The sequence below is a fragment of the Dreissena polymorpha genome, chromosome 9 (genome assembly GCF_020536995.1).
Source record: "Dreissena polymorpha isolate Duluth1 chromosome 9, UMN_Dpol_1.0, whole genome shotgun sequence".
Classification (NCBI taxonomy): Eukaryota; Metazoa; Mollusca; class Bivalvia; order Myida; family Dreissenidae; genus Dreissena; species Dreissena polymorpha.
Window position 1 is genome coordinate 42144107 of NC_068363.1, and position 25097 is coordinate 42169203.

Here is a 25097-nt window from a genome sequence, read left to right on the forward strand (position 1 = left end):
AATTATATTTAGCTCGCACTAATGATCCATAGACGCCTGCTACCAAAGCGTCCAGTGACGCCGTCAGGAATACTAGCAGGATCATTCTTATTTTGTTAAACGAAATCCAAGAACATCCTTGCTAAATGATGCGTTAAAATCACTATTTTTGTATAAAAAGAACAACACATTACTTTTTTACAAACTCTACAAGTTTACTCAAATTGTGTGATGGCTGATACCGAAAACGGCCAAGACTTGGACACACTTCAAGATGACGGGGTTGGAGATTTTGACGCAGACGCTGATGTGTCATTAGACGATGGTGCTGAAAATGATGGCGAGACTGACGGTGACCATGGTGCTGATGCGGCGGTTGAAGACCCGGTAATTTTTTTCTTGAAGGGTATCGCATAACAACGTAAGTTGCTGGACAGCTTTTTAGATAATGCGAAAGCCTCGTCAGTTCTTAATGATCCTGATAGTTACACACAGGAACTAGGCATTAGTTGCTAGTCAAACGTAGGCATTACCGATCGCCAAAATCGCATTTCTGGTTGGCGATCAAAAATAAGATTTTCATGCAATTGACGATTGAAAAAATGGACCCTTTGATTTTCAAATTCACTCATTAAAATCTAGTTCTGGCTACCATAACTTTAAATGTTGCTTTTTATGATTTTTGACTGGCGCGACTTTATAGTTATGGACCGACCCCATTAGGAAAGTCAACCAGAAATTCCTGAAAAGCTGACAGTTAACAAAGACCGGTCCAAAACAGCTTTTAAATGCAGTTATTGGCCCAAATCAACCACTTGATTGGAAAGATTGACATTTTTCACATTTAACTGATATATTCTTTCACAAAATACTATCTTAAACATTTAAAATTTATCTATTCTGCTCTTACATATCGAGAAAAACAGCGATGTGACAGACTTTCTTGAAATGCGAATCTCCCGAGATTTCACAGTCATATGACGTTATTTCTAATTTTAGAAACATACCACGTGCTCAAGTGTTTTCAAATTTAGAATGACATTTCCCGGTATTTAAGATTATTCTGGCTAGTTTTGTAAACAAATTGTAGTGTGAATACAAACTCAAAGTAAATATTATTTAAAACTACCTGATTCACACTGAAATCAGTCATAATCCACTAGACGCAAGTTGTTAATCACAAATAATAGATGTTAGAAAACGAAAGCAGGGTTTTTTTTTACTAAGAAAGTGAAGCCGATATTCGGCGTCTTCCCCTACCAGAATTTTTCCCCTAAAACTACCATTTCCCCTCCAAAAATATAATTTTTCACCAAAATATAATATTTTACCCTTAAAGAAATGTTTTTTTTCTTTTGGGAAGTCGACACTTATCCAATTTGTACCATGTACAACGATCTCGCTCTCTCTCTCCCGACGAACACTCAAATCTGGGAATCCCAGTGATTCTATATATAGCTCTTAAATTACGTCATGGAAACCGGGCAACTAATCGTATTTATCATGTGACTATTTTACTGGATTCCGGTCTTGTGCGAGAAGGGTGTTTCGTCAATTAATTACCGGAAACCAGTCGAACTTTCATCCAGGTTATGTGAAAGCCAAAATATAAACGTTAAAACAGAAAAAAGTCTCACAATTGGCGTTCATACACGAACAGAATAAAACATTCAGACTCGGAAAATATTAATTGCGTTTACGCATTTTTTAAGAATGAATCATCAAAAACCATTGAAACCCAGCAGGATTCGGAGGTACATGTAATCAACATCGATTAATACTCAGTGATTTTTTTTGCCAGAAATTACAGCCGATATTCGGCTGCTTCCCAATTGCAAAAAATGACGTTTTTTCCCAAAAATTTGATTAAAATTTCCCAAAAAAGACAAAATTTTCCCAATAAAGCCATTAAGATTTCAATGTAATTTTGCAATAATTTCGAACGAGTGCCGATTGAGTTGCCGAGTCGTCGCCGAACAACAACTGACTTACGTATTTTTCGCGAATTTAGCCGAATACGATTTTACGTTGCTATCCACATCTCTCTCTATATTGCGGAGGATACAGACGATAGTCGATGTATCCCGATTGTAAACGCCTGTTTTTACACACGCCCAAGATGGCGGCAAGCAGACGAGAAATTTGCGATGCGCGGCGAAAATGATAAATAACATTCAAATTAACAACGGATATCATATGGTTATTACGGAATAATTTAATGCGTGTGTCAATTAACGCAAAATATAACGTTTGAGATAAAAACAACAAATATTTATTACAAATCTTCACAGTGAATGTGCATCACGGAAATCAGTGTTGGGAAATTGGAGTTAGTCTACCGTTACTCACAAAGTTATTGCATTTAAGATGAGTATCGTTCGAAATGGAAAGAGACAAACATGATATGATTTATATGTTAGTGGATCTGTGTAAAATCAGATTCATATGCATATTCTGCTTTATTATGTTTGTCACGCTTTACAGTTTACTGAAATAGCAATTAGCATTGAAGTGCAAGATGTTGAAAGGTAAAGAAATGACATAAATTATTTTAACTCCATATAATACATCATTAACATAGCAAGACCACTAAAGCGTTTTTTTAAAATAAATATTTGTTAATGTTTTCACCATATGATATTTAATTTAAAAGAATACTGAATTAAATTCTTACTGTTAAGAGGTTATGATTAAATGGTATACATGTGTATTTAAGAATCTATATAGATTATTGCAAGTTCAATATAAATTTGGAAGGATATTAACTTAACATTGTCTTCATTGTAAGAACACATTAAATTAGTACTTTATAATATAAAAATGCTGTCAAACATACTTTAATAATTTTAATTCTGTTCTTATAATCATATTTATAATGTTTCCCAATTTCATGGTTTATCACGCTATTTTTCCCAATTTCATGGTTTATCGCGCTAATTTTCCCAATCCAAAAGGCACAGGCTGTAAGAAAAAAAAGCAAAAAAAATCACTGATACTGTCGGATTATTGTGAAAGTAGACAATAGGCAGCTGCCGCGCCTTTCCCTTCCAATACTGTAGCAGATCTAGATCGTCAGCCCATTCATCATGAAATTGAAATCACAATATTGACATCGTTCCCCGGCCCCAGTTGAAAACATTTCCCATTATTAGATCTACCCCTGCAACTTTATTTAGGACTTTGACTTAAATATCATTCTTGTTCATGTGTTTAAGAACAAAAAGGTCAGAGACATGCCTCTTTTTCTAAAAAAAAACCTGAAGTCTGTAGGCGAGTTATAGACATTGAAATGAACAGTTTTATTTTTTTCCCCAAATATGTCTCTTTCGCGCTCGATTTTTCCCTTTTACCCAGCGTCCAGCGTCTTCCCCTTTTTCAAAAAAACAACCCTGGAAAGTAATGTTTACAATTTCAGCATAAAATGTCAAGGTTGATCCGAAAGTATTCAAATGAAGACTCGTCACGTGACAAAGCGTAAATGGCGTCTAAATTGTGAATTTCAGACTGATGAGAGTTATTTTCATCTATTGTAAGATGCATTTAAAACATTTGAACCTTAAAATATTCCTCGATGCAGTAATTTATATTCATTCACCAATATATGTAGAAATGTATCCAAGAAATGAGCATTCTTTGATTTATAGTGTGACATAAATATGTTACGACTCTGGTTGACTTTCGATACGGGGTAGGCTTCAGCGTACAGGTATGTCAATACTATATAAACTGTACGCTGAAGTTTCTTTAGCTAATTAAAATCCAGTTTTCAGGCTGTATAAATCGCCAGAACATCGTGTATCAATGTTCACGACTTTAAAAGAGCACTCTGTACCTTAGTGTAATCGCCATAAACCAATCGATAACAAGATAAAAATTGACCTTGTTCCATCAATAAAATGGATTCGGTTTGAACATAAAATATAATATTTTGTGTATTTTCTACTTTTTCTGAGTATTTTTGTTGTGCCGTTACCAAAGAACGACGTAGTTAGATGGCAAACTGAGTAAATGAGAAACGTACATGGAGACTAGCAAAGTTCTTGTTTAAGTGTGAACAATCGACCGAAAATCGCCTTCATTCATTACTGACAGCTGGATGTCCGGAATTACACACTTTCATTTTGGGGTGCTATTTGTGAAACTCTTGGCTGTTTCGGACATACTTGGACGTTTTTCATCAAATAAAAGCTGTTTTATCATAGATGGACGCTTCCTGTTGGCAACCACAATGACATATGTGTGCATTGTTTGATCGTTTATGCTGTTGCATTGTGTTATTCAATACACCTGTGAAATCATCGTTGGATACCATTACTCTTATTTTATATATAAGGACCAAAACATTTTTAGCTCATCTATTTAAAAAAAAATAAACATGAGCTATTGTCATCACCTTGGCGTCTGCGTCGGCGTCCGGTAAAGTTTTGCGTTTAGGTCCACTTTTCTCAGAAAGTATCAATGCTATTGCATTCAAACTTGGTACACTTACGTTCTATCATGAGGGGACTGGGCAGGCAAAGTTAGATAACTCTGGCGTGCATTTTGACTGAATTATGTGCCCTTTTTATACTTAGAAAATTGAAGATTTTGGTTAAGTTTTGCGTTTAGGTCCACTTTTTTCAGAAAGTATCGATGCTATTGCATTCAAACTTGGTACACTTACTAACTATCATGAGGGGACTGGGCAGGCAAAGTTAAATAACTCTAGCGTGCATTTTGACAGAATTATGTGCCCTTTTTAACCAGGTTTTCCGAAGGAAAAAACTGGTTATTAGATTGGCGAATGCGGGCTGGCTGGCGGGCGGAACAAGCTTGTCCGGGCCATAACTATGTCGTTCATTGTCATATTTTAAAATCATTTGACACATTTGTTCACCATCATTGGACGGTGTGTCGTGCGAAATAATTACGTCGATATCTCCAAGGTCAAGGTCACACTTTGAGTTCAAAGGTCAAAATTGGCAATAAATGAGCTTGTCTGGGCCATAACTATGTCATTCATTGTGAGATTTTACAATTATTTGGCACATTTGTTCACCATCATGGGACGGTGTGTCGCACGAAAGAATCACGTCAATATCTCCAATGTCAAGGTCACCACAACTTAAAATAGATTTATTTTGAAACAAACTTACAAAGGGGGTTAATTTTGTTTGTTCATTTCAAAAGTTCAGTTTGAGTTGTCTCCCTTAATCAGATTTTTTTTCACAATGAAAACCTGGTTTTGTGACAATTTTGTCCCTTGTTATACTTAGAAAATTGAAAATTTTGGTTAAGTTTTGTGTTTAGGTTCATTTTATTCCTTGAGTATCAAAGCTATTGCTTTCATACTTGCAACACTTACTAACTATCATAAGGGGACTGTGCAGGCAAAGTAATGTAACTCTGACTGGCATTTTGACAGAATTATGTGCCCTTTTTATACTTCGAAAATTGAAAATTTGGTTAAGTTTTGTGTTTAGGTCCACTTTATTCCTACAGTATCAAAGCTATTGCTTTCATACTTGCAACACTTATTAACTATCATAAGGGGACTGTGCAGGCAAAGTTATGTAACTCTGACTGGCATTTGGACGGAATTATGGGCCCTTTATACTTAGAATTTTGAAAATTTGGTTAAGTTTCAGGGCTTTTTTCCTTCTTTGGGACCCGCCGAAAATCGGCCCTTTCCCCTCAGATTTTTTTTCCCCTCAGCAGGTAAATTCACCCAGACTTCATCTTTTTTCCCTAAAAAAAAAAAAAAAAATATTTTTTTTTTTTTTTTTAACTTTCAATACATAAGTTAACCCGATCCAGTGTAGAAAATAAATATAACATATTGCATAATAAAATTATCTGTTGCCTTGATTTTGTTTTTAAAACAGCAAAATATGTTGAATTGATTATTTAAGACTTTCCTTATTTTCACCAAAAGCCAGCGTTTCGCGTGTTTTTTTCCCCCAAAATCCTGCATTTTGCGCGATTTTTTTCCCCTCAAAAAAGGCCAGGCCCTTTCCCCAAAATCAGATAAAAACCCCTGAGTTTTGTGTTTTGGTCCACTTTACCCCTAAATTATCATAGATATTGCTTTCATACTTGGAACACTCGCAAACTATCATAAGGGTACAGTAAAAGGACAAGTTGCATAACTCTAGATGTCATTTTTATGGAATTATGGCCCTTTTTTGACTTAGTAACTTTGAATATATGGTTAAATTTTATGTTTCGATCCACTTTACTTCTTAAGTATCAAGGCTATTGATTTCAAACTTCAAATACTTTCATGCTATCATGAGGTTACTGTACCTGGCAAGTTGAATTTTACCTTGACCTTTGAATGACCTTGACTCTCAAGGTCAAATTATTAAATTTTGCTAAAATTGCCATAACTTCTTTATTTATGATTAGATTTGATTGATACTTTGACAAAACTACTCTTACCTGACATACCACAATAGACATGACCACCACACCCTCACACTATACCCCACCCCCCCACCCCCCCAATTTTTTTTTTTAAACGGTTAAAAAACACACCTATTTATTTTGATTATTTTATGTTTGAAATACCCTCCAACCATCGCACCCTAGAATCCCCTCAACACCCCCCCTCCCCCCACCCGAATCCCCCCCTATTATTTTTTTTTCTTTTTAAGATCATCTCACAAATTACCACCACACCCTCACACTATACCCCCCACCTCACCCCCCAATTATTTTTTTTTGAAACGGTTAAAAAACACAAATATTTATTTTTCAGGGGTGTCAATTTTCCGGATTATTCCGGAAATCCGGATTTGAGCCGTCCAGGGTTGATTTTGAGGTGAATGTAAATCCGATGAGTTTGTTTAAGGCGGGTGGGGGTAGGGACGAAATTTTTTAGTGCGCGATCATTTCAGAATGAATATTGTTATAGCATCGTCGGCATTCCGGACATTTGCGCTTGGTACCGATTTTATTTATTGATTTCTGATTGGTAAGCGGCTGGCACTGACATGAGCAGTAACTGGCTAAGTAAAGCACTGCAATATCATATTTTAAAACAATATGTTAATCAAATTATATATTGACTGCGTATTTGCTAGGTTACTGGTTACTGGTTTTCATTTTCTGCAGTCAAACGATATGCATATTTTATTTCATTTACAAATGATGTATTGCGACATGTTTTCGGACAGTCGTTTTCGGATACGCTGGTTTGTCGATTTTAATTTAATTTCGAAGTTCTTAATATCATTTGTTTATAATGACAAATACACCTGCGGTGTTACGGATGGTTTGGTTTATAATATTTCGCATTGTACTCACCAGAAATTGCACCTAGAAAGACTATTAAAAAAAAGAACAATAAGCTAGGGCTCGGGGGGTTGGGCCCTCTCGTCCCTTTATCATACGGCTTAATTTTCCGGATTTCAAATTTGGGACAATTGACACCCCTATTTTTATTATGCCCCCCTTCGAAAAAGAGGGGGTATATTGCTTTGCACATGTCGGTCGGTCGGTCTGTCGGTCCGTCCACCAGGTGATTTCCGAATGATAACTCAAGAACGCTTAGGCCTAGGATCATGAAACTTCATAGATACATTGATCATGACTCGCAGATGACCCCTATTGATTTTGAGGTCAAAGGTCAAGGTCACTGTGACCCGAAATAGTAAAATGGTTTCCGGATGATAATTCAAGAACGCTTATGTCTAGGATCATGAAACTTGATAGGTAGATTGATCATGACTCGCAGATGACCCCTATTGATTTTCAGGTCACAAGGTCAAGGTCACGGTGACCCGAAATAGTAAAATGGTTTCCGGATGATAACTCAAGAACGCTTATGCCTAGGATCATGAAACTTTAGAGGTACATTGATCATGAATCACAGATGACCCCTATTGATTTTGAGGTCACTAGGTCAAAGGTCAAGGTCACGGTGACCCGAAATAGTAAAATGGTTTCCGGATGATAACTCAAGAACGCTTGTGCCTAGGATCATGAAACTTGATAGGTAGATTGTTCATGACTCGCAGATGACCCCTATTGATTTTCAGGTCACTAGGTCAAAGGTCAAGGTCACGGTGACCCGAAATAGTAAAATGGTTTCTGGATGATAACTCAAGAACGCTTATGCCTAGGATCATGAAACTTGATAGGTAGCTTGATCATGACTCGCAGATGATTTTGAGGTCACTTGGTCAAAGGTCAAGGTCAGGGTGACCCGAAATAGTAAAATGGTTTTTGGATGATAACTCAAGAACTCTTATGGCTAGGATCATGAAACTTCATAGGTACATTGATAATGACTCGCAGATGACCCCTATTGATTTTCAGGTCACTAGTTCAAAGGTCAAGGTCACAGTGACAAAAAACATATTTACAAAATGGCTGTCAATACAACTGAGAGCCCGTATGGGGGGCATGCATGTTTTACAAACAGCCCTTGTTATTTTATGTTTGAAATACTGTCCGAACATCGCACCAAAGAATCCCCCCCACCCGATTTTTTTTTTTTTTTTTTTTGGCATTTTTTTTGCATTTTTGGAAGATAATGTAATAAATGTCCACACCCCCACACTAAACACCCCTCTTCACTCCACCCCTCTCTCCTTTGTGATTGAAAATGAGAGTCCCTTCACCTTTAAAAAGAAAATAGATGAGCGGTCTGCACTCGCAAGGCGGTGCTCTTGTTTCAAGTAGCTGTGAATTCAACTCTCAGCTTTATAACCCAAAGGTTTGCTGAGAGATGCAATGTGCCGTCATTTGTCCAAAGGTGCACAAGTTTATCACCACTGCAAAGGCTAAGGAACTCTGATACTAGGAGGCATAGTGTTTCTGACAAACACATCTCTTGTTTTTTTAAACCTTCTATCGGGAAATTTTAGCTCCCATGTGGGAAATATAGGATCTCAGATCCGATCTGGCACAAGTTGTCATATCATACCATATTTTATTAATCGCAGGGCCCTCTCTTGCTGCTAGGGGAAGCCACCCACAGCCCTCATGAGGGGGAATTTTGCGTCGTTTTGGGCGAAAAGGGGAATTTTTGAAGATCTTTTCACCAACCATTCAACACCTAAAATTGCTATATTTTAATGTGATTTACATAAATATACATTTAATCAAAGGTTAGTAGCACCACACCAGCTGGCAACATAGGTTTAAAATCAAAAAATAAAAAAAAAATTGGGAGGGGGAAACCAGGGCCCTGAAACGAGTTCAGGAAATTTGTTAGTAAGCGAGCGTTCGGCGAGCTTACTAACGAATTTCCTGGACGAGTTTAATAAAATATGATATGACGATCTTTTTTATCACATGCTTTTAAATGAGCAAATCAAATAAATATTTACGCAAACATTATGATAAATCCCGAATGTTGTTTACATTTTATGACATCATTCAGCAAAATAAAATGCAATTGGTCAATAAACGAAAATTAAGCCAATTGAAACGCTTAAAAATGTTGTATTACACATGTGTAATTAAAAAAAATATGTAATGGTTGTATTACATGGGAAACAAGGTATAGCATGTGATAAAAATATATACTTGTTATGCCCCCCGAAGGAGGGCATATAATGATCACACTGTCTGTTCGTCTGCCTGTCCGTCCGTCACACTTTGCGTTTAGGTTTCGAAAAATGCTCATAATTTCTATGTGGTTTCAGATGTAACAGTCATGTTTGGTATGCATGTGTATATGGACAAGGCCTTTCCATACGCACACAAATTTTGACCCCTTTGACCTTGACCTTGAACTAAGGGTTCGTGTTTAGGTTTCTAAAAATGCGTTTAGGTATCTAAAAATGCTCATAACTTCTATCAAAGCGTTTATCGGGGGGCATGTCATCCTATGCAGACAGCTTTTGTTATGCATTATAGTTGCCAGTTTGAAGTTCCTTACTTCCGTACTTTCTTACTTCCTTCCGTCACACTTTAGTTACAGTTTCTCATAGCGCCTTCAATATCTACCAATCTCTTACACATTTGGCATGTAGGTACCTTGCATGGACCTCTACCTTTTGATGAGGTTTGAGGTCAAGGTCACCGAGGCTAATAATGTATTTTTTTAGGTGGTTATTAACACATTGATTGACAAAGCGCATCATCGGGGAGCATCCATCAGTTTCACTGATATTCTTCTTTCCATTGGGAATGGGGCTGATTACTAGACCCGATTTTGAATGGAAAAAAATCATTTAGGCCTAAAAAAAAGAAGTCTTGTTTCCGGTTACCCGACCGACCCTGTTTTTAACCGCCGACTCAAAAGATGTTTCTGTTACTAAAATCACATCCGAATTTTATGTCCGAAATTTACGCAACTGCGGAAAGCGTCTGAAACGTTCAGGACTGTTATTTTTGTTAATGTTTTGTTTCATTGACATTTATTCTAGTCAATAAATGTTTTATTCAAAATGCAGTCTTTAGTTTTCAAAGAATATTTATTTGTACAGTAATTTACAGATAAAGACAATCTGGATCAAACATCTTCATGTGTCAGTCAACCTGTTTAGAATCACCCAGCAAAAAACGTTAATTCTTTTGACCACAATACATTTTTTTCGGGATTTAGTGTAAATGTGAGAAGATGTAAAAATAAAGGGTACAATTTATTTTGTATGATAACAGGTTTAGCCAGACGGCATATGCGTTTTTTTGTCAAAAATAGTAAATTAAAGTTCACCTTTCGGAAAATAATTAAAAATCTTACGGAATTAGTATTTCAAAGCATTGTCATGGCATTTTTTCAATCAGCAAACAGTTTATTTGAAAATAATAAAGCCTTCTATATTTATATGCACATTTCAAAACATAACTCATTCAATCAGTTCCGGTTAACTTTTTTGCTGCATTTATCCCCACTGTAAGGATAATACGAAATCTTTTTTGCTGAAACTGTGTTAATTTATTCCTTTACCTTATGTATACCTTACTGTCCTTAGACACTTATCATTTTGTTTTTATTGTTATCAGGAACTGGTTGACAAACTGTATATCCGAAAGTTAGTACTATGTCGTCATGCATTTCACACTGTTGATACCTGAAAATAATGACATTCTCATTGAGTTAAATATTCAATCAAGTGTTGTCAAAAGAAAAAAAAAAAAAGCCTACCTACAGACCCACATTTTTTGGGCATGTAACCAGAAACAAGACTTATTTTTTTTTTAGGCCTTAGCATATGTCTCATGACCGCCGAACGCTTGTTTGTTTTGTTTTTTTAATATAAATATTGTAGTTTCAACTTCTTGAATTTGATTGAAATGTTTTTTTGCTCAAAGGCAATCGGGCAAGTTCTTATTTTGAAGACTGAGTCATGGTAATATGTTCAGAGAACAGATGGTCTTATACATCATGTAATGATCCATTTAATTTATTTGACATTATTATTTTGTAGGAACTTGAAGCAATTAAAGCCCGGGTGAAAGAAATGGAAGAAGAAGCCGAGAAAATCCGTGAAATGCAGAATCAAGTAGATCTCAAGATGAACATGTCATCACCTACCTTGTGTACGCTTTTTTTGTCCATGTGTACTACAGTTCAGCCAACGCCGAACAAACATAATCCGCGGCTACGCCACGGCCAGAAATTTAGTACGCGGCGGCCGGGTCAAGTGTTTACGCGGCGTATCGCCGAGGCACTCGGCATCGATCCGCGCAACCATGCCAGTCTGTTTTAACCTCGCGTACTTTTGCGGAGTAAATCTGCCGCATACGTACGCAGCTGATTGAGTGAAAAGATATACACCTACATGTACATTTGTGTAGCATAGAAACCTAGATTTAGGCTACTTTCATATTTATTATTTTCACGTTTTAATAAGCGATATGGCACGTAATGCGCTTTAACAAATTATCGTTGAATAAATTACGCACAAAGTTAATGTTTCGTTCGATTCTGAAATGAGCTTTATTAAACACGCTTCCGTATGTTAATTCTTATGCAACATCAACAAATTCTAGCTTAAAATAAAAAGTGCTAAAATATCCTTTGTCTCAATAAAAAGCGCGCGAAAATTATGCAGACATGTACAACATCGCATGGAAAGTTTGGGTGTATTTTGTGTTGTAAAAAAACATGTACATCACGTCAGGCGATTTATGCGTGTTCAGTGGAAAAAAAACCTGCCCTGATTGGACGTTATTTCATCACATCTTTAAATAGTAACAAATGCCAAAATGTATTTGATACTTAAGAATAATTGCGAATGTGTGTGTGTCTTGAGCACTTTTATCGTAAATATTTACCGGAATTTGCTTTAAAACTGGAATATACGGGATTATCGGGTAATGATTAGCGATATCAACTGTATAATATAAACAAAATGAAACTACTTTATATACGCATAGTCAAACAATAGTTATAATAAGCTGATAATTAACAAAACAACAATTAAGTGTTGGTTATTGATGTGGCTTCAAACTGCTAATTGTCTCAGCTAAAATATAATCGCAAAAACAACAAGCACTTATATATCCACCACCTGCTGGAGTCTTGACCATTCGTATGTGCCAAAACATAATTGCGTGACATTGTTTTTATGCTAATACATGTTGTCGTAAAAATTCAACCCAAAACAAATATGTTTGTTGATCGTTTAATATTAAGACAATAATCATACGGCGCAATCAACCCACACAAAGTAACTTACAAGTACTTTAGCCGATTCTAAAAATGACAATGGCAAATGATTATTGGAATTTTATTAATACATGCCCGTGATAATCGTACTTTGTTTTTTTTTTAATTCGATTTGTTTTTTTTGCATTCTTTTAAAATAATAATTATTTCTATCCAGATGACAGCAATTTCTTTAGAAACGGGAATTCAATCACTAAAAACAAAACAACAGCATGCTTTTTTTATTAACTAGTTTATCTATTTTGAATCCACGCACATTAAATAAATTATGATTTTAAATATTATTAAAATTGTTCTTTTAAATTTCTTTGACTAACTAATCATTTTAACAAGATTTTGATTTGAAGATGCGCATCGACTCAGCGTCATGTTGCGGCTTGCCTCTGCATGTCTCGGCTGACAGATGCTAAGCTTCGCGGCGAAATACGACTTGCCGCCGCATACTGACGCGGCTTCAACGGCCGACTCGGCATCGACTCGTTGCGCCTTGCCGCCGTGGATTGCGAAATATGTTTGTTCCGCGTTGGCTGTACTGTACATTCCTTGCAAAACATTTTTCTTTTATGAAATTGATTGAATGTAATGAATTTTGGTAAAATTTCAGCTGTTGGGTGTTTTTTTCTCTAGAAAACATTTCTACATGTAGTTTTTATGCCCCCATTGAAGAAGATGGGGTATATTGTTTTTCTGGATGTCAGTCTGTCTGTTTGTTTGTATACCAGTTTGTTTCCGATCAATAACTCGTCAACAAATTGACCCTTTGGCTTGATGCATCACATGTGCTTTGGCCTTGGAGAGTAGATGACCCCTATTGAAATGTGGTCACTCGGTCAAAGGTAACTGTCACAATAAGTGTGAAAATTGTTTCAGATCAATAACTCATAAATGAATAGACCAATTGGCTTGATACTTCACATGTGCATTGGCCTTGGAGAGTAGATGACATTAAAATTGGGGTCACTAGGTCAAAGGTCAAGTTTACTGTCACAATAATTGTGAAAATCGTTTCCAATCAATATAACTCAACAAATTTTTGACCGATTTGCTTGAAACTTCCCATGTCCTGGACTCACAAAAACCTCTGGGGATGCAAAGTTTCGAATTATGTGAGTCCCAAAAATGCATTGACATTTCTCAAAAATAATTTTTTTTTTTATTTGGACTCGTTCTTTCAATTCGGGGACTCGTAGATTTGCAAGTTATCGAGTCCCAGGACTCAGATGAGAAAATTTGTAAAAATATCATTGCCTTATAGAAATTGGGGTCACTAGGTCAAAGGTCAGGGTCACTGTCACAATAAGTGTGAAAATTGTTTCAGATCAATAACTCGTCAGCAAATTTACTGATAGGCTTGTGCTTTGGCCTTGGACAGTAGATGACCCCTATTTAGTTGTGGTCCCTAGTTCAAAGGCCTGTTTGGGGGGCATATGTCTCTAACCGCGGAACTCTTGTATTTAAATACATGTGTTAATGTGCTGATTTTCACTAAATGAGTAATTGCTAAATTAAGCCAATTTCCAAGTAAGCCCTGGTAAGTGTTTGTTATGAAAACAGTGAAATATAAAGGGGTGTGATTTTTCCGCAGATCCACATTTGAGGTTGTCCCAGTGGCCATATATAATTGAAAAAGCAATGCCTCCTTCTAAATATGGTACAGAAGAATTTACTGTCCTCATAAAGCAAAGTGTAGAAAAAAAACACTTAAACTACGGATCTGATGGTTTAGTGTTGTAAGTTTAAACCTGTAACAGTGTTGACCATATATCAAAGGTAAAGCTAAAAAAAAGTTGTCTGCATGGTTCACATATTGGATCAGAGCACATAATGTTTTTTATCACAATAAATACTCTTATAAGCCATGCATATGTTAAATGTAAAATTAAAAAGGTTTTCATAAATAAATTTTGTTTTGTAATTTTAAAAAGTGTTTATTTATTTAAAAGTCTTTTATAAGGTATTCCATTGAGTTATACACGTGTCTGGTGTAGTAAAAATCAGTTGACACATTTTCCTCCCCTCTGACTACCTCAATCACACCCCTGAATATAAATGTGAACCATTGCCTTATTATGGGAACACCTACGCTGAAAGGCAGCAGCAAATAGTTTTCCAGCTAGTGTTGAATTTCCAGGTTCAAGGTCAAGGTTACAATTCAAGAACAAATTAGGACATTTGTACTTGCAGGGATGGAAATTATCTGTTACCTGCTTGCCCAGGGCGACTAATTTGTTCGCCGGGCGATTGAATTTCAAAAGCCACTTCAATCTGGGCGAATAGCTTTTTGAAAAAATCGTTCTTTACCATTGATATATTGTGTCGTATTCCATCAATACCTTTACCCCTCTGGCGTGAAATGGTCACACCCAGTGAAATTGCACGTCACAAAATATCGTATTCACATAGAACCAATAATGTCAGACGCTGTATGATTTCTTTCCAAAATGGCTTTGCCCTTAGTGTTACAAAACTAATAAAATTTGGTAATATAGTCAAGGTGTTTCTCTGCCAGACAAGCGAAACATTTCAGAAAATTGCATGTACAATTAGGAGTGTGATCAATATAAATGTAAGCCGGAGTTTCAACTTTGATGGCTGGAAAATATGCTGAGGTTAACAAATGATGAGAACGGTATCCAGTGTAACTATTGTGCTTCACAAAGAATGCAAACTTCTTTTGTATCAGTTTGCTCCTTGTGGACAATTGATGGGCCTGTTTAGCTTTGCTGAATTTGATGATAAAAACTAAATTATCAGGAGGTCATACATAATAAGTGAAATCAATGTTAAAAATGAGTAAATTATGTCATTTAATTAACTAGCTGTCAGAGCTCACATTGTATATAAAGCATTAGGAAGGCTCTGGGCTTATGGATTTTTTGCTGGGCAACCTAATGTCATGAGTTGGTTGCCCGTCTGGTGCAGCCATATAATGTTAGCTTCCATCCCCGACTTAATAATTTGTCTGGGTCATAAATGTTTCCAGCCATGAAATAACGAATGCAGTCATAAATGGAGATTTTTTTCCTCCAAAAATTGATTAAAATTATAGTCTAAACTTATGAGATTGTTCATGAAATATTTTTTAATCAAGGTAGATTGATCCTCGTCGTGTTAATGGTTGTAGAAGTTGTTGTTGTCATGAAAACTCGTTGATTTACAACGCGAAGCGTCATATTTTAACTGACGCAAATTAATATCACATTTTTCAACTTCACTTTTGCTTTATTTTGATAATTTAATCCAAAGTTTAATGTTAGCATGTGCTTTCTTTTTTTATTCTCCCGGATCGAAAGATCTGGCGTATATTGTTTTTGGCCTGTCTGTCATTCATTGTGTGTCCCAAAACTTTAACCTTGGTTAAAGTTTTGCAATAACTTGCATTATTGAAGATAGCAACTTGATATTTGGCATGCATGTGTATCTCATGGAGCTGCACATTTTGAGTGGTGAAAGGTCAAGGTCATCCTTCGAGGTCAAAGGTCCAATTTATGGCTTCAAAGCGGCGCAATAGGGGGCATTGTGTATCTGACAAACACATCTTTTGTTTTATACTAAAATTTAATGGCATCCGTAAGTCTTGCGAAAATTTGCACTCTGTCTGAATTGCCAGTTTGACGTCAAAGAAAAGCTGCTTCCTGTCTGAAGCCCTAAAGCAACACCTTTGTTGCTGACAAAATTTGCTTCCTTTGTAAAGCAATCAACATGCTTAAACAATCGTTGGTTTGTTGCTTAATGGCAATTGTCCAATTAAATAACAGCAAGTCATTCGCTCTGCCTTTATAATCTTTTGCAGAGAATGGAGGTTGATTTTTAAGGTTAATTGAACACGAGTTTCGCAAGTTGAGTCCCAATTAGACAATTAAGAAACTTCCTGTACAGTTCCTAACAATGGCGCACACATTTATATATAATAATGGCACTGTGTTTTGTTGGATTATTACTAATGATCAAATTGCAAGGTATTACTATTTTTGACTACTATGATTTGTTAAATATAGATAAAATGTTAAACAATAAACATTTAGTTGCGTCACAGAATTGGACAATACGTTTGATGGGGTTGCAATTTTAATGACGCTGATTTTCCAATTGTATTGTAGATTTTACCCGATTTATGAAGTGTACATGTATACACAAAATTTTCGAACCATTTTTATACTCTGGCGTATGAACAGGTAGACATATGACTGAATTTTTAGGGTAATATGACAACTTTGTTGTGATAATTAATTTTCGTATTTTGTTGCAAAATGATAACATTGTAGAGATTTTCAGGTCAGTAGACAGCTTTAAAAAAAACATGCACATTTTGGAATATATATTTGTTGTCAATATTCAGCTTCAAACTCTCCATTCCCAACACCTGAGGAAAAGCTGGAGGCTGATGCCCGCTCCATATATGTAGGAAATGTTGACTATGGGGCGACTGCCGAGGAATTGGAGCAACATTTTCATGGCTGTGGTTCAGTGAACAGAGTTACTATACAGTGTGATAAATATTCGGGACATCCAAAAGGGTAATGTGTTGAAATTTTGCTATAGTTCACTTACGTACATGTTCTAGTTTCCCCATTGACCTGACTATAATTAATATTCCTTAAGTAACAATAATGTTAGGTAGTTAACAAAAATTCTGAGCTCATTGATTTGATTCTCGGCTTTTGAAATTTTAAGCTAGTAGTACTGACAACCTTTGTGTATGCATACAAGGTTAAAAAAGTGATAAAACAATTGCGTAACGCTTTGCATTATTTCTCCTGACCATTTGGGGAAAAGTGCAATTTTTGGTTTAGGAATATTTTGTCTTGAAAAGTCCACAGGTGTGCGTAAAACTGTGGTAAATCTATAACTCTTTAAAATTATTAAATTTTTATGCCCCCCTTCGAAGAAGAGGGCGTTTATTGTTTTGCACATGTTGGTCGGTCTGTCGGTCCGTCCACCAGATGGTTTCCGGATGATAACTCAAGAACGCTTAGGCCTAGGATCATGAAACTTCATAGGTACATTGATCATGACTGTCAGATGACCCCTATTGATTTTCAGGTCACTAGATCAAAGGTCAAGGTCACAGTGACTCGAAATAGTAAAATGGTTTCCAGATGATAACTCAAGAATGCTTAGGCCTAGGATCACGAAACTTCATAGGTACATTGATCATGACTGGCAGATGACCCCTATTGATTTTCAGGTCACAAGGTCAAAGGTCAAGGTCACAGTGACTTGAAACAGTAAAATGGTTTCCTGATGATAACTCAAGAATGCTTACGCCTAGGATCATGAAACTTCATAGGAACATTGATCATGACAAGCAGATGAACCCTATTGATTTTCAGGTCAAAGGTCAAGGTCACACTGCAGGTTTTTTTTACCTTATATAACAGACGCCGATATTCGGCGTCTTCCCCAACCAAACTAGGCTTTTTTCCCCTTTCCGGTCCAAAAAATCCCCCCCCCCCCCCCTTTTTATTTTTTATTAATAAAAAGATGTGTTTCATGATTATAATATCTCAATTCTATTTTAATTTAATCTTGTCAAACATACTAAATTATGAAAAACAGCAATGAATATAGTGCAAACATGTACAAGTGTTATAATGAGAGAGTAAGTATTTTTGCCCCAAAGTAGAAAATCGTGCGTAAAATATCCCCCACATAAGGGCTAAAGGCCCCATCCCCCACAACCCCCCAAAAAACTGCCTGAAATCAGAGTAGATGAGTTATAGACATTGATTAAAACAGTTTTTATTTTTTCCCCAAATATGTCTCTTTTGCACTCTTATTTTCCCCTTTCACCCAGCATCCAGTGTCTTCCCCTTTCCCTAAAAAAAACAACCTGCAGTGACTCGAAACAGTAAAATGGTTTCCGGATGATAACTCAAGAATGCTTACACCTAGGATCATGAAACTTCATAGGTACATTGATCATGACTGGCAGATGACCCCTATAGATTTTCAGGTCACTAGGTCAAAGGTCAAGGTCACAGTGACAAAAAACATATTCACACAATGGCTGCCACTACAACTGACAGCACATATGGGGGGTATGCATGTTTTACAAACAGCCCTTGTTAACAACATGATGTAAGTGAAACAGAAATTGAGATATAATAAACATAAGAAATCTAAAAACAACAACACACATTTAATTATGCCCCTCTTCGAAGAAGAGGCTCATATTGTTTTGCTGGATGTCGGTCGGTCATCTGTCAGTAGACCAGTTTGTTTCGGATCAATAACGTGTGAACCTATTTACCGATTGCCTTGATACTTCCTATGTGCATGGCCTTTGCCAGTAGATGGCCCGTATTAAAATTTAGGTCACAAGGTTGCTGTCACACTTAAAGTGAAAATTGTTTCCGATCAATAACTTTTGAACGGAGGGACCGATTGGGTAGAAAACTACCCATGTGCATTGGCCTTGGACAGTAGATGACCTTTATTGAAATTGGGATCACTAGGTCAAGATCACTCACAATAAGTGTAAAAATCATTTCTGATTAATAACTCAACAACTTGACCGATTGGCTTGATGCTTCACATGTGTCTTTGCCTTGGACAGTAGATTACCTCTATTGAAATTAGGTCATTAATTATCCCTTGCCATAGGTGGAGGGATATTTTTTTGGCGTTGTCCGTCCGTCTGGAGCCTATCTTGGAAGTGCTTTCGCGGATTTCATTGAAACTTGGTATGAGTATGTATATGGATAAGAGGATGATGCACGCCAAATGGCGTTTTACACCATCAGTTAATAACAGAGTTATGGCCCTTTGTATCTTAAAAAAATGCTTTTTTATGTGTCTGGAGCATCGTGCTTTGGCGGATTTCATTGAAACTTGGTATGAGTATATATATGGATAAGAGGATGATGCATGATGCACGCCAAATGGCATTGTACACCATCTGTTAATAACGGAGTTATGGCCCTTTGTATCTTGAAAAAATGCTTTTTTGAGTGTCCAATATAATACTTTTGTGCCCAGAAGCATATTGGCGGGGGATATCAATTCAACAAATTTGCTTGTTCAAATTTAATTTTAAGTGATATAGATTGACAAATGCTAGATCCTACACATGATGGTTTGTGATGGTACTGAACCACTAAATGATTGTGCTGGCTGCTCTGTGTTTGAAACACAAACATTTCAATCAAGATCAACTTGAGTGATACTTTTCACTTACATTAATATATTGCTTATGGGTTTATGTTGCTTGCATAAGTGATATTAAACTACACAGACAAATGTTGAAGTCCTTTTTAGCTCGGTTGTTTTCGGAGAAAACCCAAGGAATTGTCATAGCCAGCTCGTCGACGGTCTTCCATCCGCGTCGTGCTAAAATCTTAACATTTTGTTAAGGTTTGAACATTTGCTCTTAGATCAAAGTGCTACAACTTTAAAACTTCATATGTTGCTGCACCTTGATGAGTTCTACATGCCACACCCATTTTTGGGTCACTAGGATAACGGTCAAGGTCACTGTGACCTATAAAAAAAAATAATCTTGCAAGCTTTCATTTATTCCAAACTGCACCGGCAGCCGAGCGTGGCACCCGTTATGCTGTGCTCTTGTTTTAAATAGTGTGTGTCTGAACAAAGTGCCATGAATGAAATGGAGATATTTTGTAAGTGTAACAATGCTGCTTTGTTGCAGATATGCCTATATAGAGTTTGTCGATAAAGACTCCGTGGCAACAAGTTTGGCACTTGATGATTCCTTGTTCAGAGGAAGACAGATAAAGGTTTGTACTTGAAAACTTATACATAGCCGTTCAGCATAGACCCAACACTTGTGAACTCCAAAGGCAAATATTTATGCCCTCCTTCCAAGAAGAGGGGGTATATTGTTTTGAAAATGTCGGTCGGTCCGTCCACCGAATGATTTCCGGATGATAACTCAAGAACGCTTACGCCTAGGATCATGAAACTTCATAGATACATTGATCATGACTCGCAGATGACCCCTATTGATTGTCAGGTCACTAGGTCAAAGGTCAAGGTCACGGTGACTCGACACAGGAAAATGGTTTCCGGATGATAACTCAAGAACGCTTACGCCTAGGATTATGAAACTTCATAGGTACATTGAGCATGACTGGAAGATGACCCCTATTGATTTTCAGGTCACTTGATAAAAGGTCAAGGTCACAGTAATTCATTAATTGTGTTTGTCCAAAACTGTTACCTTGGTTAAAGTTTTGCAATGTCTAAAATGGTTTCCGGATGATAACTCAAGAATGCTTACGCCTAGGATCATGAAACTTCATAGGTACATTGTTCATGACTGGCAGATGACCCCTATTGATTTTCAGGTCACTGTCAAAGGTCAAGGTCACAGTGACTCGAAACAGTAAAATGGTTTCCTGATGATAACTCAAGAATAATATCATGAATGTCATGCTTTATCGAAAGATCTGCTGCCAATCCAAATAATGCTGTGGTTCAGTGGATATTGTGTCTGCCTATACATCAGAATGATCTTGGTTAAATGTCCTTTTTGGAATTTTTTTTCTAAATATCTATAATGACTTACAAGTACAGGTTCTACCCAGGAATTATGCTTTCAATGCAATCAATCTTAAAGAAGTTGTTTAATATAACCAGATAAGTGGTAGACACCATATCTTTAAACTGTTCTTTACTTGCGGGTTCATTAATTACCAGAAAATCTGTATGACAGCCACAGAATGATGCTATTTTACATGCTAGACTAATGAAAGTCTGTGATTATTTTGACAATTACTGACTGTGGCTTGTTTATACAAGTTATAAATAGCTTTTTCAAGAACCGACAGGTGAGCCCATATGAGCTTGTGCCAGCAAATATGAGTTTGAAGACGCCATTCTGTTAAGCTCACCTGAGCAAATCATTAGTGCCTGAGGACCCATGGCCCTCTTGTTGCATATGCTGCATTATTGACTGCTACATAACACCAGCATGTGTCTTGTTTCTCCAGGTGTTTGCCAAGCGCACCAACAGACCGGGTATCAGCTCCACCAATCGGGGCCGCAGAGGTGGGCGTAGAGCACGGGGCGGGCATTACGGGGGGTATGCACCACGACCAAGGGGGCGTGGCGGGTAGGTGTTGCGTAAGATCACAGTCGCATGCAGTTATCAAAATAAGAACAAGCCCTTAAATGGTAAATTTTGAACCGGCTGCTGTAGTCTTAATTAATTTATAGTTGTAGTTTTAATAAGGCCACATTCCCAGAGAATAATTCAAACCATGCAGATTTTCTTCCATATTGATCTAAATGCAACATTTGTCATTCACCTCTACGTTAAAAAAAATACGCAAAATATCTATACCAATGTTGGCTTGGTTGGTCAAACTGCTAATATTGATGACTGGACATTTAAAATAAACACCAGAATTTAACATGTTTTTAGAATCTCAGAAATCTTTATATTTATAATTTTTCAAAGATAAGAATGCTGTCAGTAATGAAGAAAAAGCATGCGCCTGAATGGAAAAAATGTTTGGCATGTTTTAATGTAAACAAACTCAAAAATACTAACATCTCGAAAGTAGTTTAAAAATATTCGTACCACTACATTGATATCTTTCTATTACATTGTTGTCTGATTTTTTATGATAGATTAAATTAAGGGGGCGAGGGGTATGATGAACAGATACATGGGTTACTGCCCTTTTGTTTTGTGTTATATCAGGCTTGAAAATAACAGCTTGGCAAGCCTTGATATTTTATTCTAAGCCTCGCCTGATATATTACAAAATGATGGGACAGGAGCCTGTTATTCTCCATGCGTTAATCATTTTATTTTGAACCGGCAGTCAGTGTGTGACGCAAGGTATACTTCCAAGAAATGATGTGATTTCTTGTCTTTATAAACAAAGAGAACTTTTCTTTGAGGTAAACAGTGTTAGATTTGGTTTTAGTTTTTTCTATTCTTTCTTAGAAATTTACGAAAGTTGTGTTTTATTTCATGGTTCAACTTTTTTTATGCCCCCCTTCGAAGAAGAGGGGGTATATTGTTTTGCACATGTTGGTCGGTCGGTCAGTCCCTCCACTAGATGGTTTCCGGATTATAACTCAAGAACGCTTAGGCCTAGGATCATGAAACTTCATAGGTACATTGATCATGACTGGCAGATGACCCCTATTGATTTTCAGGTCACTAGGTCAAAGGTCAAGGTCACAGTGACTCGAAATAGTAATAAAATGGTTTCCGGATGATAACTCAAGAATGCTTATGCCTAGGATCATGAAACTTCAAAGGAACATTGATCATGACTAGCAGATGACACCTATATATTTTCAGGTCACTAGGTCACAGGTCAAGGTCACAGTGACTCGAAACAGTAAAATGGATTCCGGATGATAACTCAAGAATGCTTACGCCTAGGATCATGAAACTTCATAGGTACATTGATAATGACTGGCAGATGGCCCCTATTGATTTTCAGGTCACTAGGTCAAGGTCACAGTGACTCGAAATAGTAAAATGGTTTCCGGATGATAACTCAAGAATGCTTACACCTAGGATCATGAAACTTCATAGGTACATTGATCATGACTGGAAGATGACCCCTATTGATTTTCAGGTCACTAGGTCAAAGGTCAAGTTCACAGTGACAAAAACGTATTTACACAATGGCTGCCACTACAACTGACAGCCCATATGGGGGGCATGCATGTTTTACAAACAGCCCTTGTTTAAGATGGTTATTGGCAAGATCATGCCAGTATGATTTCATTTGACTGACTTAAATCCATTTAGCCATAAGTTGAGGTTGTTAATTTTTCACTTGCATAAAGATGATAAATCTCTTTTGTTTTTAATTGTTCAAGCATTTCGTCAATTTTTTTAAATTCTGTAATCTGCAGCACATAGTGTTGCGACATAGATGAGGTTTTATAGCCGGTTCTCGTTTCAGAAGGTTTAGGAGAGCAAACTACTATTCCCCCTATTGAACTAGATGTGATGTATCAACTATCAATGTATCATCCATATGGACCAGACTGGAGCTGAGTTCTATCTTTACCACAGATTTTAAAACTGTTTTAAGGAAAATCACAGTACAAAACAGTTTCATTTTCAACTTTTAGTGATAACTATGCACTGAAATTGTGAATTGTAGCTTTTAGCTGAATCACTTTTAATGGGAAAATCTTTAAAGTATGTTGAAAACATTTGACAATTTTCCTGAAGGTGAACTGTTCAGAAAATAATAATTTCAAAGAGCGAATCTCGGAATTAAACATCCTCATTTGGAAATAAAACCAGAAAAAATATGTGAATGGATAAAATTGTCTTGAGTGAACAAATCACATCAGTATCACAAGTATTTTATATGCACTTTAACCATTTTGTGATGCTGAATATATATACATTAAAATTCAACAATTGGACTTGAATATTTGACCATCTATAGGTAAGTCTTTTCGTTAAATATTTCTGAGTATTTTGCGGTATAGAGCAATTATAACCATTATGTAATTGTGATGAACCTTTGTTGCTAGCTTAAATAATGTCTTTCATCCATACAAAAGAAAGCAATTCTACAAGACGGACGTATTCACATTATAATAGGAAGGGGCTTTAGCATTATCAGCTAGGAATTAGTTTGTTACACCAAATTGTATGTTGTCTTTATTCTTTTGATGTATGCATAAGTGTTTGCTTTTTTGTTGGCTTTTCTCATTGTTTTCATGTTACAAAATATTTAATTTTGATTGGACTTTCCTAACTGTGTTAACACATCCACGACATAATCAGGTGTTTTGACAAATCAGTTGAACCTTTCATGTGAAACGTCTTTCTAAGAGTGTATGCAGTATATTTTTACTGAAGAAAAAAGCTACAACATTGGTTTGTACAGTTTCTTTCTAATGCACCACACCAAGTTTCATACTTAAAGTAGGATTCTTTTCCTTTAACAAAACAAGTGTGTAGATTTCAAATAAATAGTGTTTTATGTTTCAGCTTGTATATAAGTAGTTTTAAAAAAAGCAAAAATAATTTATAAAAAAAAAGAGAGAATCGAAATGCAAAAAAATGCTCAATGCACATAGCATGCAAAAAAAGGAAAACAAGAACTTGCCTGTGAAAAAAAAATGTTGATGGCAAAAAAAAAGTAACACATTATGTTCAAAAAAGATATATGAAAAAAAAACGAAAAAAGGAAAGAAAAAACATGCTTGTAAAAAGATTTATTTTAAAATATAAAATAAAATGTATGATGATATGTGTTTGTGTTACTATATTGTTTTTATCCTGGCGCCAAACACCTGTAAGGGGGGAATCTAGAGTGAAATAGCTTGTACAAGCACAGTATTGCTAGTTATGAACATTGCCTTGGAGGAACCAGGATTTTATGTCTTCACGAAATCTTCCAACTGATATTTCATTTTAGATCAAACTGGAAATATATTTGCAAGTACTTTAGATCTTCCAACTAAAATTTCACTCGAGTTAAGGTCAATGACCAACGCTTATAATTTTCCAAGACCTGAAAAATGGTCCCAATGTTATGGTATGGGTCCT

General features: G+C 36.3%; 1 protein-coding gene across 12 annotated transcripts; it reads left to right on the forward strand.

Annotated features, from left to right (window-relative positions):
• Positions 1 to 25: 25 nt before the first annotated feature.
• Positions 26 to 24798, forward strand: LOC127845365 (polyadenylate-binding protein 2-like). Of its 12 annotated transcripts, none has more exons than XM_052376236.1 (7): positions 26 to 366; positions 11346 to 11457; positions 16929 to 17106; positions 20241 to 20328; positions 21544 to 21665; positions 22384 to 22462; positions 23488 to 24798. In XM_052376236.1, the coding sequence occupies exons 1-7, from the start codon at positions 211 to 213 to the stop codon at positions 23494 to 23496; spliced, it is 744 nt and encodes a 247-aa protein (XP_052232196.1). In that variant the 5' UTR covers positions 26 to 210; the 3' UTR covers positions 23497 to 24798. The 12 variants fall into 12 exon arrangements, 6 of the variants coding, with proteins under 6 accessions (XP_052232196.1, XP_052232197.1, XP_052232201.1 ...); XM_052376237.1 differs by having other exon boundaries at positions 23491 to 24798; XR_008033193.1 differs by lacking the exon at positions 22384 to 22462 and adding an exon at positions 22872 to 22973 and having other exon boundaries at positions 27 to 366.
• Positions 24799 to 25097: the final 299 nt, after the last annotated feature.

Excerpts from the sequence above, each read along its gene's own strand:
- LOC127845365 (XM_052376236.1), top strand. The coding sequence starts at position 211 with ATGGCTGATACCGAAAACGGCCAAGACTTGGACACACTTCAAGATGAC. Across the intron at positions 367-11,345 it reads ATGCGGCGGTTGAAGACCCG|GAACTTGAAGCAATTAAAGC; the intron begins GTAATTTTTTTC and ends ATTATTTTGTAG. Across the intron at positions 11,458-16,928 it reads CATGTCATCACCTACCTTGT|CTTCAAACTCTCCATTCCCA; the intron begins GTACGCTTTTTT and ends GTCAATATTCAG.